This window comes from Oncorhynchus kisutch, linkage group LG25, assembly GCF_002021735.2.
Source record: "Oncorhynchus kisutch isolate 150728-3 linkage group LG25, Okis_V2, whole genome shotgun sequence".
Classification (NCBI taxonomy): Eukaryota; Metazoa; Chordata; class Actinopteri; order Salmoniformes; family Salmonidae; genus Oncorhynchus; species Oncorhynchus kisutch.
The window spans coordinates 24,616,944-24,634,467 of NC_034198.2; the positions used below are offsets into that span (position 1 = coordinate 24,616,944).

General features: G+C 43.7%; 1 protein-coding gene across 1 annotated transcript in view; it reads right to left on the bottom strand.

The window, feature by feature from the left end:
• Positions 1 to 600: 600 nt before the first annotated feature.
• Positions 601 to 17,524, bottom strand: part of hs3st3b1b (heparan sulfate (glucosamine) 3-O-sulfotransferase 3B1b) — a 30,453-nt gene continuing 13,529 nt past the window's right edge. The window contains exon 2 of the mRNA XM_031805100.1: positions 601 to 5,938. Within this exon, the coding sequence (XP_031660960.1) occupies positions 5,320 to 5,938 (619 nt within the window). The 3' untranslated portion in view covers positions 601 to 5,319. The remainder of the gene's footprint in view (positions 5,939 to 17,524) is intronic.

Consider the following 17,524-nt stretch of genomic DNA (forward strand, 5'->3'; position numbering starts at 1 on the left):
TTTCCGACATCAGGAATAAGACCCACCACTATACCCAAACCTCCCACGCTGCTCTGTGTCAACCCACAACCACAAAACAGAATAACATACACACACAAATTCACACCCACACAAAAACACACATTCTCATGTACACACACCCCACACGCTGATGCACGTACACATACACACACACACCTCCCAACCATTGTGGATGACACAGCATGCCCTTGGTCTGCTTCAGACCTCCTCTGACTACCAGTAATGAGACATTTCCCAGAAAGCCTCCATTTTAGAGAAAAGGTACACCACAGGAAAAGTACCCTTGATCCAATTGTGCAATGTCTGAGTGCTCTAGGAACAACTATTTACTGTCTGAGTGCACTACTAACAAGTATTTACTAGCATATTTACTCTAATTGCTAGACAGCTAGACGAGCACTTTTTGCATTTCGTGTGGCGAGAAATACAGATCATTACTTTCTTGTGTGTTCTTTTGATGTGCAAAGATTCCATATTGTAAATGTTTTACATTTTACATTTTCATACTCTGACATTGACAATTCCATGTTATGTTCATGTTTTCACATTGAAATTCAAAAGATGGAACTTAGAACGTGGTAAAATATATACTTTTTTATTTATTTATTCATACAAAGAAATAGTATGAATGTTCAGTATTGAATTATCTAGAAACATCTGTTCCATTTTGCTCTTTCACTGTGTAAAATTAATTCATTTGATGTACATGATACCACAAAATACTTGATTTACATGTTCATTTTTTATACATACACAATCTGCTAAACGTCTAGGTTTTAACCATATTATATGCGGATGGGAATAAGACAAACATCACTAACATTTGTAGAGCTCTAAAAGGATTGAATAAAAGTCAACCAGAATGGATGCAGCCGCGTGGACCATGACCATGAGTGCACATTTTTAAGATAGAATGAGTCCCAAATGGAACCCTATTCCCAATAGAAGTGCACTACTTTTGACCAGATCCCTAAAGGATCTGCAGTAAAAGTAAAGTAAAGTACTGCAGTAAATAGGGAATAGAGTGCCATTTAGGACGTAACCCTTTTCTCTTAGTAACATGACCAAGATCAGAATTCAAGTGCATTAGGGGAGACCGGAGGCAAATGTAACAGGGGGTAACTGCCCCAGCCTCCCCTAATCCAGCCACTACAGGGAGAAAGATCAACATTATTCCAATTCAGAATGTGATAGCTTGTATTCACATGGTTTCCCTGCTCTATATAAAGACCATTTTAAATGCTTTCAAAACCATTGCACTATAAGGAGAGAAGGAGAGATTGAGGCGTTATCCATATAGGCATGATAATTGAAAATAAATGTCAATTCCTTGGTGGAAAAAAGCCACTATATGTGAATAAGGGACAGTACAATGTTAGGACAAGCCCTACCATCCACCTACCATAGTATGCTACCATCCACTAGTTTGAGGTAAAAACCATGGGCCCTGGTCACAAGTAATACACTATAGGGTGTAGGGTACCATTTGAGAAGCAGAATCAGCCCTCTTATCCTCTAAAGAGCAGAGTATGACTTTGAAGTAGACACGACCTGCGAGGGTATGGGCCAGCATGTACATCGCTGAATGATAACGCCAGACTGTCTCTTGCATATCAAGAATTCAGACAGAAAGACAAACAATAACAAAGAAGCATTGAGAAAAACAAAGAACAAAAAAAAGAAAAGCTCAAAAGATAAAAGATAGTGACTCAAGCTAGAGTGTAGCCTAGGTAACTTGTTATCTGAGCTCCATACTCTGAAAAAGTATTTTTTTGGCAACAAGTAGGAGCGAATTGAGATCGAATATGAAACTATGAAAGAAACAATGTTAGGATGAAGGGTTGAATAAGGCAAACTATATAGACCATAGACATACCATAATGAAGTCTTACCATGACAACAGTGATGTTCTGTATCTTCGCCCGAGGCCGTTCCCACAGAGAGTACTTCAGAAACTCTCCCTTTGATCTGTGTATGCTCCAAATGGCACCCTACTCCCTACATAGTCCACTACTTTAGACCAAAGGCCCAAAAGTATTGTCATTTGACATCTGGTAAAAATATAGGGATATAGGGAATAGGGTGCCATTTAGGACGCACTTCAAGTTCTGATCTGAGGCCTGACGATCCTGTTTGAGGATGATGTGTTCCAGTGAAGCAGAGCGCTCAGTGGTTTTTCTATCATCTCTATCGTTATGCTCTGTATCAGACAGATGTTTAGGCCACTGCTAGCTCCTACCTCAACTCAGGCCAAGCGCTTGCACTGTGTCCCAGATGGCACCCTATTTCTTGTATATTGCACCCTATTTCCTGTATATTGCGTTACTTTTGAGCAAGGGTCACTGGGCTCTGGTCAAAAGCAGTGCACTCTATAGGGAATGAGTGTGCCAATTGGGATGCATTCAAGGACAATACTACAGTCCTCCCATGACCCAGAGTGTCCTCCCCTCTCTGTCTCTTCGACAAATCAAACGTCTCTCAGAGCTAATTTAATTGGGACTCAGGACTTTGTACTGTTGGCACTGTTGGCTCTGAGCCAACAGTGTCTTGTAATGAGAGCAAGAGTATAGTGTAGAGGAGACCTGAATCGATGGACCTCAGTAACGTTATTCCATTAGCATCATGTCAACATGGAGCCCTATCAAAGTGATGCTGTCAGAAATAGGATTTAGGCCTTTGGTGGATTCATTAGAACAGGCTGTAGGAGCCCTACAAGAGGGAGGCCAGACGTACCCTTTAACCATGTCTGACACAATGAGGAGCAATTAAGCCAATTGATCCACCTGTTATTGAATGAAAGGGACATCAGATCAGCTGGTTAGGCCAATGACAGGGCAGGAGATCAGCTGGTTTGACCAATGGGACGGTAGAATAATGGGATGTGGATGGGGGTAACTCACAATATGAAGCACAACATTTTGAATAGATGGAACAGAAACTCATAGGGGTAACTAGACAAGGAACAATGTGTGTGTGTGGGGGGGGTTCATTATGGCTATTGAACGTGAAAGTGATTATGAATGTTTAAATCAGAATGCACATGAATGGGTTTTTCATCACTGTTCTGTGAACACTATACCTGTGAAATGGTGCCTTTATCAATATCCTCCTTATTTCAGTTACCAATTATTACTTATCTGCTTTTTAATTCTACTGAGTTGACATGAGGGACCATTTTAATTCTACTGAGTTGACATGAGGGACCATTTTAACTCTACTGAGTTGACATGAGAGACCATTTTAACTCTACTGAGTTGACATGAGGGACCATTTTAACTCTACTGAGTTGACATGAGGGACCATTTTAATTCTACTGAGTTGACATGAGGGACCATTTTAACTCTACTGAGTTGACATGAGGGACCATTTTAACTCTGCTGAGTTGACATGAGGGACCATTTTAACTCTACTGAGTTGACATGAGGGACCATTTGAACTGTGCTGAGTTTACATGAGGGACCATTTTAACTCTGCTGAGTTGACATGAGGGACCATTTTAACTCTGCTGAGTTGACATGAGGGACCATTTTAATTCTACTGAGTTGACATGAGGGACCATTTTAACTCTACTGAGTTGACATGAGGGACCATTTTAACTCTGCTGAGTTGACATGAGGGACCATTTTAATTCTACTGAGTTGACATGAGGGACCATTTTAACTCTACTGAGTTGACATGAGGGACCATTTTAACTCTACTGAGTTGACATGAGGGACCATTTTAATTCTACTGAGTTGACATGAGGGACCATTTTAACTCTACTGAGTTGACATGAGGGACCATTTTAACTGTGCTGAGTTGACATGAGGGACCATTTTAACTGTGCTGAGTTGACATGAGGGACCATTTTAATTCTACTGAGTTGACATGAGGGACCATTTTAACTCTACTGAGTTGACATGAGGGACCATTTTAACTCTGCTGAGTTGACATGAGGGACCATTTTAACTCTGCTGAGTTGACATGAGGGACCATTTTAACTGTGCTGAGTTGACATGAGGGACCATTTTAACTGTGCTGAGTTGACATGAGGGACCATTTTAACCGTGCTGAGTTGACATGAGGGACCATTTGAACTGTGCTGAGTTGACATGAGGGACCATTTTAACTGTGCTGAGTTGACATGAGGGACCATTTTAACTGTGCTGAGTTGACATGAGGGACCATTTTAACTCTACTGAGTTGACATGAGGGACCATTTGAACTGTGCTGAGTTGACATGAGGGACCATTTTAACTCTGCTGAGTTGACATGAGGGACCATTTTAACTCTACTGAGTTGACATGAGGGACCATTTGAACTGTGCTGAGTTGACATGAGGGACCATTTTAACTCTACTGAGTTGACATGAGGGACCATTTTAACTGTGCTGAGTTGACATGAGGGACCATTTGAACTCTATTGAGTTGACATGAGGGACCATTTTAACTCTGCTGAGTTGACATGAGGGACCATTTTAACTCTACTGAGTTGACATGAGGGACCATTTTAACTGTGCTGAGTTGACATGAGGGACCATTTTAACTCTGCTGAGTTGACATGAGGGACCATTTTAACTCTGCTGAGTTGACATGAGGGACCATTTTAACTCTACTGAGTTGACATGAGGGACCATTTTAACTCTACTGAGTTGACATGAGGGACCATTTTAACTGTGCTGAGTTGACATGAGGGACCATTTTAACTGTGCTGAGTTGACATGAGGGACCATTTGAACTGTGCTGAGTTGACATGAGGGACCATTTTAACTCTGCTGAGTTGACACGAGGGACCATTTTAACTCTACTGAGTTGACATGAGGGACCATTTTAACTCTACTGAGTTGACATGAGGGACCATTTTAACTCTACTGAGTTGACATGAGGGACCATTTTAACTCTACTGAGTTGACATGAGGGACCATTTTAACTCTACTGAGTTGACATGAGGGACCATTTTAACTCTACTGAGTTGACATGAGGGACCATTTTAACTCTACTGAGTTGACATGAGGGACCATTTCAACTCTACTGAGTTGACATGAGGGACCATTAAGGGAAGAATAAAGAAACAAAATAAAATGTGGAATGTAAAAAAAAAAAACGGAGGAAATGAATGTGGGCCAGATGCTATGTATGTACAATATGGTTAGGCAGCTTAGTGAATTAATTGCTTAGAAATAAAAATAAATTATTATAAAATAGATTTCTGTACATTTTACATATATATATATAGCAATATCTCGCATGTCTTTTTTTTGCCATTCATTGAATTACAGAGAGAGAAAAAAAACAAGGTGTCTTCCCAAATTCACATCCATCAATCCCAACCAAAGTTATGTCCTGTCATCTGGTAGAACTTCATGTTGAAAGGTCTGTAGAAGTCCCGTAGCCTCTGCACCACCTCTGGGTGGATGTTGGGGTGGGTCCGCCCTTTGGTTTTGCCCAGGCAGTGGGGCTTGCTGCTGCCCTCAGCCTTCTTGAGGCAGGGGAAGCCCTTGGTCTGGTTGAAGTAGAAGTGTTTGTCAGTGATGATCCTCTTGAGTCCCAGGAAGTCCTGCACCCGGCCCAGCTCTCCGGCCGGGTCGCTGATCAGACGCTCTCCGCTCACAAACAGGATCTGACCCATGGGGAAGTACTGCAGCCAGTTGTCCAGGTGCTTGGCATAGATGCCGATCTGGATGGCACTCCAGGATGTGTCGATGAGCCCCGTAGTCCTGTTTTTGAAGGTCAGGCTCTCGAAGGTGGGAATATCGGGGTTCTTAGACAGCGTCTGTGTGTAGTCAGAGATGGCCCTGGTGACGGGGTCCCGCACCACCACAATAAGCTTGGTGTCCCGGGACATGGTGGAGATCCGGGCCGGGGCCTCTCTGGTCACAAAGTAGCTGGGGGTCTTCTCCATGGTGATCTGGCCCTCCAGGGTCTTGGGCATCAGCTCCCTGAGGAGAAGAAAAGAGGACCGTGTTAGAAGAAAATCTATCACTCACGACTCTTAGAACTAGGAACTATTAAATTTTCAAAGCAGCCAGAAATACACTTTGCTTGAGAGGGGGGGGGGGGGGGCTAGGAGAGAGAGAGAACGAGAGAGAGAGGGGGGAGGGAGAGAGAGGGGGAGGGAGAGAGAGGGGGGGGGCTAGGAGAGAGAGAGAACGAGAGAGAGAGGGGGAGAGAGAGAGAGGGGGAGGGAGAGAGAGAGAATGAGAGAGAGAGGGTGAGGGAGAGAGAGGGGGAGGGAGAGAGAGGGGGAGGGAGAGAGAGGGGGAGGGAGAGAGAGAGAACGAGAGAGAGAGGGGGAGGGAGAGAGAGGGGGAGGGAGAGAGAGAGAACGAGAGAGAGAGAGGGGGAGGGAGAGAGAGAGAACGAGAGAGAGAGAGGGGGAGGGAGAGAGAGGGGGAGGGAGAGAGAGAGAACGAGAGAGAGAGGGGGAGGGAGAGAGAGGGGGAGGGAGAGAGAGAGAAAGGAAAAGAGAGAGTGGGAGGTAGAGAGGGGGAGGAGAGAGAGAGAGAAAGAGAGAGGGAGAGAGTGGTTAGGAGGAGAATCTTGCATAATGTAATCAACCAGATGGAGAGCATTGTGTTCTACAATCAATGAGTCAGTCAGTCAGTTAGTGTAGGCCGCTTGGCCTTATTACAGGGCTCCCAACCTATTACTATAGGCAGCCTTCCAACATAAACACCACTCACTAAAAACATACACACAGGCTAGAGGCCCTCACATCGCTTGTAGTCATGTAGCTATGTTCCTCAGTAAATATCCACCTACAAGAAAATTCTGTGTAGCGTAGAATTTACAATCAAATTCCATGATGAACCATTTTTTCTATTAATCCTGGGCTATTTCATCATCTGATCAACAACACAGAGAAGTGCACTGTCTCATCCCTCCTGTCTGTCTCTTCTGGCTCTGCCAACCACCCTAATGGTCCAGTGAGGCTGGGCTTAAATCTTAATCCACCCTGCCTCTTTACACCATTAACCGCTTAGGCAGCAAAGCACAGCCTAATTTGCCTTTCACTGATTTAGCTAGAGCTCTCTGTGGCGTGCCCATGGCGGAGTGCTTCAACAATAAGCCCTCGAGCTGTCTGAAAGGAGACTCAACATGTTTCACTTTACCCAATGTTTCTAACAGGACCAGGGCCAGCCAGTACGGCTGTGGTAGAGGGAGTGAGACGTATCAGTTACATACAGAACCTATGATCAAGAGGCATTTGAATGAAAAGTGAACATGTTCTCCGCTGCCAAGACGGTTTCGGGTTTCAGAAATGGTGGACAATCATAGAGAGTGGATTATGGCGAGGCAATAAGAGGGGCTTTGACGGACACCGGGACACGGATCCCCTTTCCCTCCCTGGCGGAGAGCCCCTGGAGCCTCTGGCAGGAAACCCTGTACGTCTCTGATGTCTTCATGTGATTCTGGTTCTGATACTCGCTAGCTGGAGGTGAGGGGTACTATTATAAACCGAAGATTACAGGAACTTGCACTCGTCTGTGCTTAGGCACACTCCTTAACACACAAATGCACACACAGTCTTGATACATACAACCCTGCAGGACACATATGTAGAAATACACACTAGAATACTGATACTATCTTGCTTGAACCCCAGTGCAAACAAGGCAGACAGTTAGTGAGAAAGCAAGGAGGAGGAAGATAGTAAGAGAGAGAGAGAAAGAAAGACAGATAGAGGAAGGAGAGAGAGAGAGAGAGAGAGAGAGAGAGAGAGAGAGAGAGAGAGAGAGATAACCCAGGCAGACAGGCTATCAGGGTGCACACGGAGATAAGGGTTCCCGTTAGCCTATTGTCCCCTATGTAGCAGGCTGTGTTGTTGTGCAGGGCCAGAGTTACACAACCATTGTAAAAGACCCTGTCCAGGCACTGTGTAATCCCACCGTGAGTGTTTACACACCATGTCTGCTGTAAGAGGCACTGGGGCTGCCATATAGACCTAGGCTTACCATTCTTTGTCCTACAGTTCCTTCAGTTCTATGTCCTCCTCAGTTCTGCTCTAGAATCTAGTTCATGTAAAACTACTGCACCTCATGGTTAATTCATTGACATGTACTACTGGCTGGCTCTCCTTTAATGCACTAGTGGTCACGTTTTATAGTGGAAATTGTGAGTAAAAAATCGCTTTCTGGGAGAGAGAGAGAGAGAGTGAGAGAGAGAGAGAGAGAGAGAGAGAGAGAGAGAGAGAGAGAGAGAGAGAGAGAGAGAGAGAGAGAGAGAGAGAGAGAGGAAATGAAGGAGAGAAAGCCCAGGGTGATGTGAGGTAACTAATGAAATGGTTAATGGACATTTCTTGACAGATATGTATGTGTAGTATCAACAGAGTCTTTCAAGAGCCAGCCAGTGATCTAATTAGGATCATATCAGCTTGATTGCTGACACAGAAGAGGAGAAGGGAGCAGGGGAAAGAGAACCAAGGCTTCTTCCAAAAGCTCATTAACTGCCTATTGAAATCAAAACAGGGAGATGCACCGAATCTCTCTGCAAGAGCATGACAGATCTCTCCTTAAGCAAAACCATTATTAGATAGAGAAGAAAGGAGTATAAGCCAAACAGACTGATTATACTCACACACACACACACACACACAAGCACACACACATACACACGGAGGCACGCATGCAGGAAGAAAGCTGTGCAAGCAAACACATGCACACACACACGCACAAACATTTGCACACAAACACACGCATGCTCACACACATACTACTGTTTCTTCAAGAGCGTTGATCCCACTTAAAGTGTTTACACAGGCTTCTCGAATGTCTTCAAGGAATATAAACCAAACATGTCAGCCTTAAAATACAAAGCATTAGTCACTAATTCTCTCTAGAAATAATGGTGATACTGCAGGCAACCTTTTTGTATTATGTAGTGCTAACATGCTGCATAAAGTCCCTAGAAGCAAACCAACACAGAACCAGCACACAGCTCTCCTTCTAATCCGATTTCTAAGTGACAATGGGGCCTGGCGATAGGGAGGGATAGGGAGGGAGATCGAGGTAGAATGTGCATGCTGATAGATTATGGTGATCCTAGCTCAGGGAATCCCTCTTGTGAATCAAGTGTAGGGGGTTGGGATGGAGGGAGGGAGAGGGTAAAAGGAGGGTAGAGCTGGACAGAGAGAGAGGGAGCGGGAAGACGAGACCCTCTAAACAGACCTGCCAAATCCACCACAAGAGAAGAAGAGAAGGCCTTCAATAAAAACCTCCCCCTCTGACTTTACCCACTTCTCTCTGAGAAGGGGGAGTAGAATAAAAGAGAAGAGGAGGAGGGGGCTCAGTTCAGTGGGAAGAGTAGGTCTTGGGAGGAACAATGCCTATTATGCTCTGTTTTGATTTATGAGGTAGTGCTTTTAAAGGTTCTGTCAGCAAACAGGCAATTCTGTGACAAGGAGACCCTCTTTTTCCCTGCTTTCCTTTCAAATTGAGAGCATTGTCCTTTGGCGGCGGGGTGAACGAGGCAGTGGCCGGGCCATCGGGGCGGGCGTAAGGACTGGGGTAAGGGTGGAGGGGTGAGGTGGGGGGCTAGGTGCCTATTGAGGACTGATTGGAAGCACTTCTCGATCACTCTCAGCTTTGAGTGAGAGGAGCTTTTGGAGAGCTCTAGAGTGGAACGTGTGCCTAGAGATTGTCCCCTGGAACACTCAGCTGCCCCCCCTAAAGACTCCAGAAGTTCCACAAGCTCTAGGGGCCTTCCACTGCCTCCGCTTCTCTCTGCTCAATGACACATGGGACAAATGTCTTCACTCTAAGAAACCAACATCCATCTACGCTGTTGGTTCCTTACAATGCATAACGACTTAAAGATGCACTCCAGGATCTTAAGCACAACAAATTCTTAACATACAGTACGAATTTGATTCGTAACATACCATACAAATAAAAATAAACACATCATACGAAATGAATGACGTAGTACACAATTTGATGACGTAGTACTCAATTTGATGACGTAGTACACAATTTGATGACGTAGTACTCAATTTGATGACGTAGTACTCAAAAAACAGGGACACTTTTGGCTCGTGAGCACCACTTTCAAAACTACTGGCTGAAATTATGCAAATGTTTGAGAGTGCATTACGATATTCCAAAAATATTAGATATCTTAAAATTGCATGACAGACATTTACCATTAGGGTGAACTGCCCTTGCTCTTCACATCGGAACACACAACAAGAGCTGAGGATGTTCAAAAGCAGGACTTTACAAAGCGGTTCAGCTGCTGGTTCTACTCCTGGTTCTACTCCTTTCTCTCTCTCTTTCCTTCTCTCTCCCCCTCTCTTTTTCTTCCCTTTCTCTCCCCTCTCTCTATCTCTCCCCTTTCCCTATCTCTCCCCTCTCTCTCTCTCCCCCTCTCTATCTCTCCCCTTTCTCTCTCTCCCACTCTTTATCTCTCCCCTTCCTATCTCTCCCCTCTCTCTATCTCTCCCCTCTCTCTCTCTTTCCTTCTCTCTCCCCCTCTCTATCTCTCCCCTCTCTATCTCTCCCCTCTCTCTATCTCTCCCCTCTCTCTCTCTTTCCTTCTCTCTCCCCCTCTCTATCTCTCCCCTCTCTCTATCTCTCCCCTCTCTCTCTCTCTCTCCCCTTTCTCTCTCTCTCTGTCCTCCGTCGAAGGGTTTTCTTTCCAAGTTGAAAGGGACGCCAAACAGTGATAAGACACAAAGCAGAAGCCCTCTTTGCATGCCAACTTCAAACGGGGGACTGGAGTGGCCCTGTGGCCTGCGTTTAACGGCCCACATCCCATCATAGATACAGTAAACACACTCGCACGCGCACACGCACACACACACAAACACACACACACACACGCACACACACAGATAAATACAGACAAGACAGGGGTTATTTCTGTCTCTCTATCTTCTGTCACGTTTGATTGGACGATAAGAGGCTGCCTCTGTTTCCATTGAACGAGTGCATCTGTAACAGCCGCAACAAAATGACCACCGGTCTGTTTAATTGACAGAGGAGAGAAAAGTTGCCTTGTTATGGTGTTCCTTATATGATACAGGTGGCATTGGTTGTATGTCACTGCGTGTAAAGTCTTTGTTACTCAAGGTGTCTAGCCCTTGTAGGATCATTTGTGTGAAGGCAAATCAAGAGAGATAGTTCTCGTCCACTAGGGACAGGAGAGACTGATGCACACCTTAAGTTGTTGATTAGACCTGCTCCCCATAGAGATAACACCAACACAAGACACACACAAACAGCTTAGGCTCTAAGTAGCTGTAGAGCTGTTTAAATTAACCCGAAGACCCGAAGTCAAAACAAATCAAAGCTAATCGCCCAATCATTTCCAGACTTTGAGTACTAAAGCTAGGTGATAGCTAAGACAGTCTACTCTCCATGTGATTCACCTCAAGATGGCTCACCAACGCTGAGTCCCCTATCCAGGCTGTATCACATCCGGCCGTGATTGAGAGTCCCATAGGGACGACCCAGTGTCGTCCGGGTTTGGTCTGGGTAGGCCGTCAATGTAATTAAGAATTTGTTCTTAACTGACTTGCCTAGTTAAAGAAAATAACATTTAAAAAATATATATATAATCAAATAATTATAATTATTCTCAGAATTCTACTGTTGCAGCTTATCAGGTGAAAAACTTCTGCCCATTTAGAGCACTGAGTCGTCCCACTTGGTAATACTTCTTTGTAATGTTTTCTGAACTTATGAATTACTTCCTGGATAGCCACTACAAACACTTACCTCCTCTCCCAATACTCTATAGGCTATTGATCAGTAGCAGTCCCCAAACCGCTCAGAGACCAGCCTGGAGATCTGAGAGAAGCTATGTGACACTTCACAGGAGGAGACAGGGAGAGATGGAGGAAATGAAGGAAAGAAGCACTTGAAAGACTCTCTTTCTTTTCTTCCAACCTCTCACCCAAGGTCTTCAGATGAACGGGAGTAGAGGAGAGATGTGGCTACAAAGTCGTCGGCTAAAAAACAAAGACTCTTCTGCGGTGTAAGATAGACATCTTGAGGCCCACTTGTTCCTTGACTGGCCACAAAGTTTGGAGGTTTAACCCCTGTTCTCGACAACTGGCTGACTAGCAATTAAGTCTGCGCTTAAAGTGGTCTATTGAGTACCCTATTGGAGCCCCACCCTCTGTTCTGAACGCGTACGAGATACTCATTCTGCATAGTTAGACTGGTTGTTTTCAAAAACACCATTTATCAATGCTAGGATGATGAAGGATCCATTCAACAATGGAAAGTATATTTTATTCCAAGTCTAATTTGAACAAATTCAACAGCGTGTGAATCTCTGACTGGTAAATAAGCACATTATGAAGCCTCTATAGGGGGCTGAAAGTAATGTACTACAGTCTGTTTGTAATTGTCCAGCAGGAGAAGCTAGTCTGTCTATGAAATGGGATTGAAATAAAAACACAAACACCCATACTGTAGATGCCACAGACTGAGCAGACAGGCAGGCATGCACAACACTCCTGGCCCACTACATACATATTCCCAAAGCAGTGTTGAGACACACACACAGAAGCCAGACATGATGAAATATACCCCACTGAGCCCAGAGTATTTAACCGCAGAGCAAGGCTTTGGCTATAAATTCAAAATAATAAAGTGCCGGTTTATGGCAGAGGCACTAGATCCATACTGAGAGAGTGAGAGGAGAGTAGGGGAGAGGGGTGGATGGTAGGTTCTGGTATGTGGCCACTTAGAGTTTCCTGACAGCTCATTTCCTGTATGAAAAGATCCAGGGATCTCCTCTTAACCTAAGGGCCAGGAGTGAATGTGCATGTGTGCATTCTCTTGATTGTGTGTGTGTGCATGTGACTGTTTGTTAGTAAATAACTCATGCTGACTGTGGGATGAATCCTATTTGATACTAAAGGACCATTAAGCCTTGAGAAGAAGCCCCTCTTCAGATTGTCAGGGTGCTTTCCATCCAGGCCTGGAGTTACACATTAACAGACCTGAATAAATGGAGCCACTGGATCTCTGTAAGATGTTGGGTTGGATACACACATGCACACACACAAACACACAGACACACACACTGATGGAGTGTGGAAGCCCCTGGAAGAGGCCGTCTGAGCTGTCTACTGAAGAGGGGAGATGAATAATGTAGATAGGCGAATCGTCCCAGACACACTGACCTGGGTGGCTGAGCCCAGCCTCTCTCAACCCTCTATCGTCTTTCAGGAGTCAGACTCTCAGAGCATCCCATTTAAATAATATCATTTTGGCTTCAACGTTAACAAACAGTTAACCTAAATGGCCCCATACATCACTGTACTCACTGGGAGAAATATGCCAACAAAGTTGCAATCTTATAAAAAAATGTTTTACTGCTTGTGTCTGTGTGTGTGAGTTTGGCCCAGGCCATGCGGTTTGGTTTGGTCCAACTCCATGGTTTTAGTTTAGGCTAAGGACCAGCCTGGTTCTTGGAGGGAACATCGGACACCAGCAGAGAAGAGTAAATAAACAGAAACTAAACGACCCATACAGAGTTAGGTATTGTATGTCAGGCAAAGTGTCAAAACGACACGCCAGCACTGTACTACTGTAACCGCCAGCTTCAGATACTTGGATGCATTCCAAATGGCACCCTATTCCCTTTATAATGCACCTATTTTGATCATGGACTGCTCAGAAGCAGTGCACTATAAAGGGAATAGTGTGCCATTTGGAATCTCTGTTTTTGAACTGAAAACACTTAAATGAGGTTAGAGTGCTCCAGAAACCTCTCTCACAACCACAGTGGTTCCTTTGTGATGGGTTACCATCCCTGCAGCATGACACACACAAATCACTCAATTCTATAACTCACGATTTGCTACACGGTCTGTTTTGGGTTTATTTGTTGCTATTCAGTACCTCTGAAAAGACAAATAACAGTGGGAATGTGACATCTTTCTGCTTGGAGGGCCCGCATCAAGGTACATGCCTGTGGCCATGCAGGCTGAGCGGAATTACTGAGTGTTAATAACAAGACCATGGTGCAAGGAGAGGCAGCTCTCCATGTGGTATAAATAAAACAGTTAAGATGGTGGGGGAACAGGGTGGGGGGGGGGGGTAGAAAGTGCTGCCTTCACTTCCTCCTCTCATGCTTTACACATTCTGCCCACCGAGGTTATGTACCAAATAGCATTCTATTCCCTATGTAGGGCACTTCTTTTGACCAGGGGCCATAGGGCTCTAGTCAAATACGTAGTGCACTACATTGGGAATATTATAGACCCTGGTCATAAGTAGTGAACTACATAGGGAATAGGATGCCATAGGGAATAGGACGCCACTTGGGATGCAACCCTAGTCCCTACCCTGAACTGCTGCCATTTTCAGTAGTACTTTCCACTGAAGAGGGAGGAATGAAGACTAGCTATGCCAAAAGGGTCATTGTATTTCACAATTCCTTTTAGAATGACAACGCGACACCTCAACACTTGGATTGACGAGATACAACACAAGGTATACACTTCGGGAGTGGGCCATGACAACAAGTACATCTACTCTGGGCACACAGGGTTCCACTGCAGGTACACACACACAAACACTAGCTGTAATCCAGTGCTGGGTCTGTATTATATATATTTTTAATTTAACATTTATTTAAGTAGGCAAGTCAGTTAAGAACAAATTTTTATTTACAATGACGGGTTACCCCGGAAGACGCTGGGCCAATTGTGCGCCGCCCTAATGTACTCCCAATCACGGCCAGATGTGATACAGCCTGGATTCGAACCAGGGACTGTAGTGATGTCTCTTGCACTGAGATGCAGTGCCTGAGACCGCTGCAGCCACTTAGGAGCCCGACCCCGAGTTTGCTTAGTGCTGGTAATCCTCTGTGATCAGTGTGTTATGTTGTGTTTGCTGTGGGTGTTTGTTAAAGGTGTTAGCAGACCGCCGGTGACCCCTGAGGCAGCCACAAACTCCAGCATCACCATCACCAGTCACCTTGTAGACTCAGGCCTCATCAGTATCATGGGGTCGTTCAGATACAGCTCATTCAGATGTGTGTTTGCGTGCGTGCCGCACCAGAAGCAGTATTTGAAGGTATTTGACATGCTCCAAAGAACATTTTACTCTCTGATCTAGATACAGATAAGACTCTCTGATCTAGTACAGATATGACTCACTGATCTAGATACAGATATGACTCTCTGATCTAGATACAGATAAGACTCTCTGATCTAGTACAGATATGACTCACTGATCTAGATACAGATATGACTCACTGATCTAGATACAGATATGACTCACTGATCTAGATACAGATATGACTCACTGATCTAGATACAGATAAGACTCTCTGATCTAGTAGAGATATGACTCACTGATCTAGATACAGATATGACTCTCTGATCTAGATACAGATATGACTCACTGATCTAGATACAGATAAGACTCTCTGATCTAGTACAGATATGACTCACTGATCTAGATACAGATATGACTGACTGATCTAGATACAGATATGACTCACTGATCTAGATACAGATAAGACTCTCTGATCTAGTACAGATATGACTCACTGATCTAGATACAGATATGACTCACTGATCTAGATACAGATAAGACTCTCTGATCTAGTACAGATATGACTCACTGATCTAGATACAGATATGACTCTCTGATCTAGATACAGATATGACTCTCTGATCTAGATACAGATATGACTTTCTGATCTAGATACAGATAAGACTCTCTGATCGAGATACAGATATGACTCTCTGATCTAGATACAGATATGACTCTCTAATCTAGATATAGATATGACTCTCTGATCTAGATACAGATATTACTCTCTGATCTAGATACAGATATGACTCTCTGATCTAGATACAGATATGACTCTCTGATCTAGATACAGCTAGGATGAACAAAAGATAAAATGGACTATAGAAGAACATACATGTCACCACCACCATCCCCTATAGACACACACACATATATACAATACACATATAAACAGTTCCAGTCAAAGGTTTGGACACACCTACTGATTTAAGGGTTCTACACTTTACAATAATAGTGAAGACATCAACATAATGAAATAACACATAGGGAATCATGTAGTAACCAAAAAGGTCTTGAACAAATCAAAAATCTATTTTTGATTTTTGATTCTTCAAAGTAGCCACCCTTTGCATTGATGGCAGCTTTGCCCACTCTTGGAATTCTCTCAACCAGCTTCACCTGGAATGCTTTTCCAACAGTCTTAAAGGAGTTACCACATATGTTGAGCACTTGTTGGGTGTTTTTCCTTCACTCTGTGATCCAACTCATCCCAAACTATCTCAATTGGGTTGAGGTCAGGTGATTGTGGAGGAGAGGTCAACTGATGCAGCACTCCATCACTCTTTTTCTTGGTCAAATAGCCACTACTAAGCCTGGAGATGTGTTTTGGGTCATTGTCCTGTTGAAAAACAAATGATAGTCCAACTATGCACAAACCAGATGGGGTGGCGTATCGCTGCAGAATGCTGTGGTAGCCATTCTGATTGTGTGCCTTGAATTCGAAATAAATCACTGACTGTGTCACCAGCAAAGCATCCCCACACCATCACACCTCCTCCTCCATGCTTCACGGTGGGAACCACACATGCAGAGATCATCTGTTCACTTACTCTGTGTCTCACAAAGACACGGCGGTTGGAACCAAAATGTTCAAATTTGGACTGATCAGACCAAAGGACAGATTTCCACCGATCTAATGACCATTGCTCGTGTTTCTTGGCCCAAGCACGTCTCTCCTTTAGTAGGGGTTTCTTTGCAGGAATTCGACCATGGTCTAATTCATGCAATATTCTCTGAACAGTTGATGATGAGATGTGTCTGTTACTTGAACTCTGTGAAACAATTATTGGTCTGCAATTTCTGAGGCTGGTAACTCTAATGAACTTATCCTCTATGGCAGAAGTGCTGGTCTTCATGAGAGCCATTTTCATCATAGCGCTTGATGGCTTTTGTGACTGCACTTGAAGAAATTTTCCGCATTGACTGACCTTCATGTCTTAAAGGAATGATGGATTGTCGTTTCTCTTTGCTTAAAACGGATTGGCTTAAACGCATTACGACGGAAAGAAATTCCACAAATTAACAAGGCACACCTGTTAATTGAAATGCATTCCAGGTGACTACCTCATGAAGCTGGATGAGAAAATGTCAAGAGTGTGCAAAGCTGTCATCAAGGCAAAGGGTGGCTACTTTGAAGACTCTCAGATATAAAATATATTTTTATTTAACACTTTTTTGGTTACAACATTATTCCATTTGTGTTATTTCATAGTTTTAATGGCTTCACTATCATTGTACAATGTATAAAATTGTATAAATAAAGAAAAACCCTTGAATGAAAAGGTGTGTCCAAACTTTTGACTGTTACTATATATATATATTTATATATATATATATATATATATATATATATATATATATATAGTAACAGTCAAAAGTATATTATATATATATATATATATATATATATACAAAGCTGCTTTGCATCTTGTTTGAATTGCCTGTCATCCGTAACTGCCTGAGGAC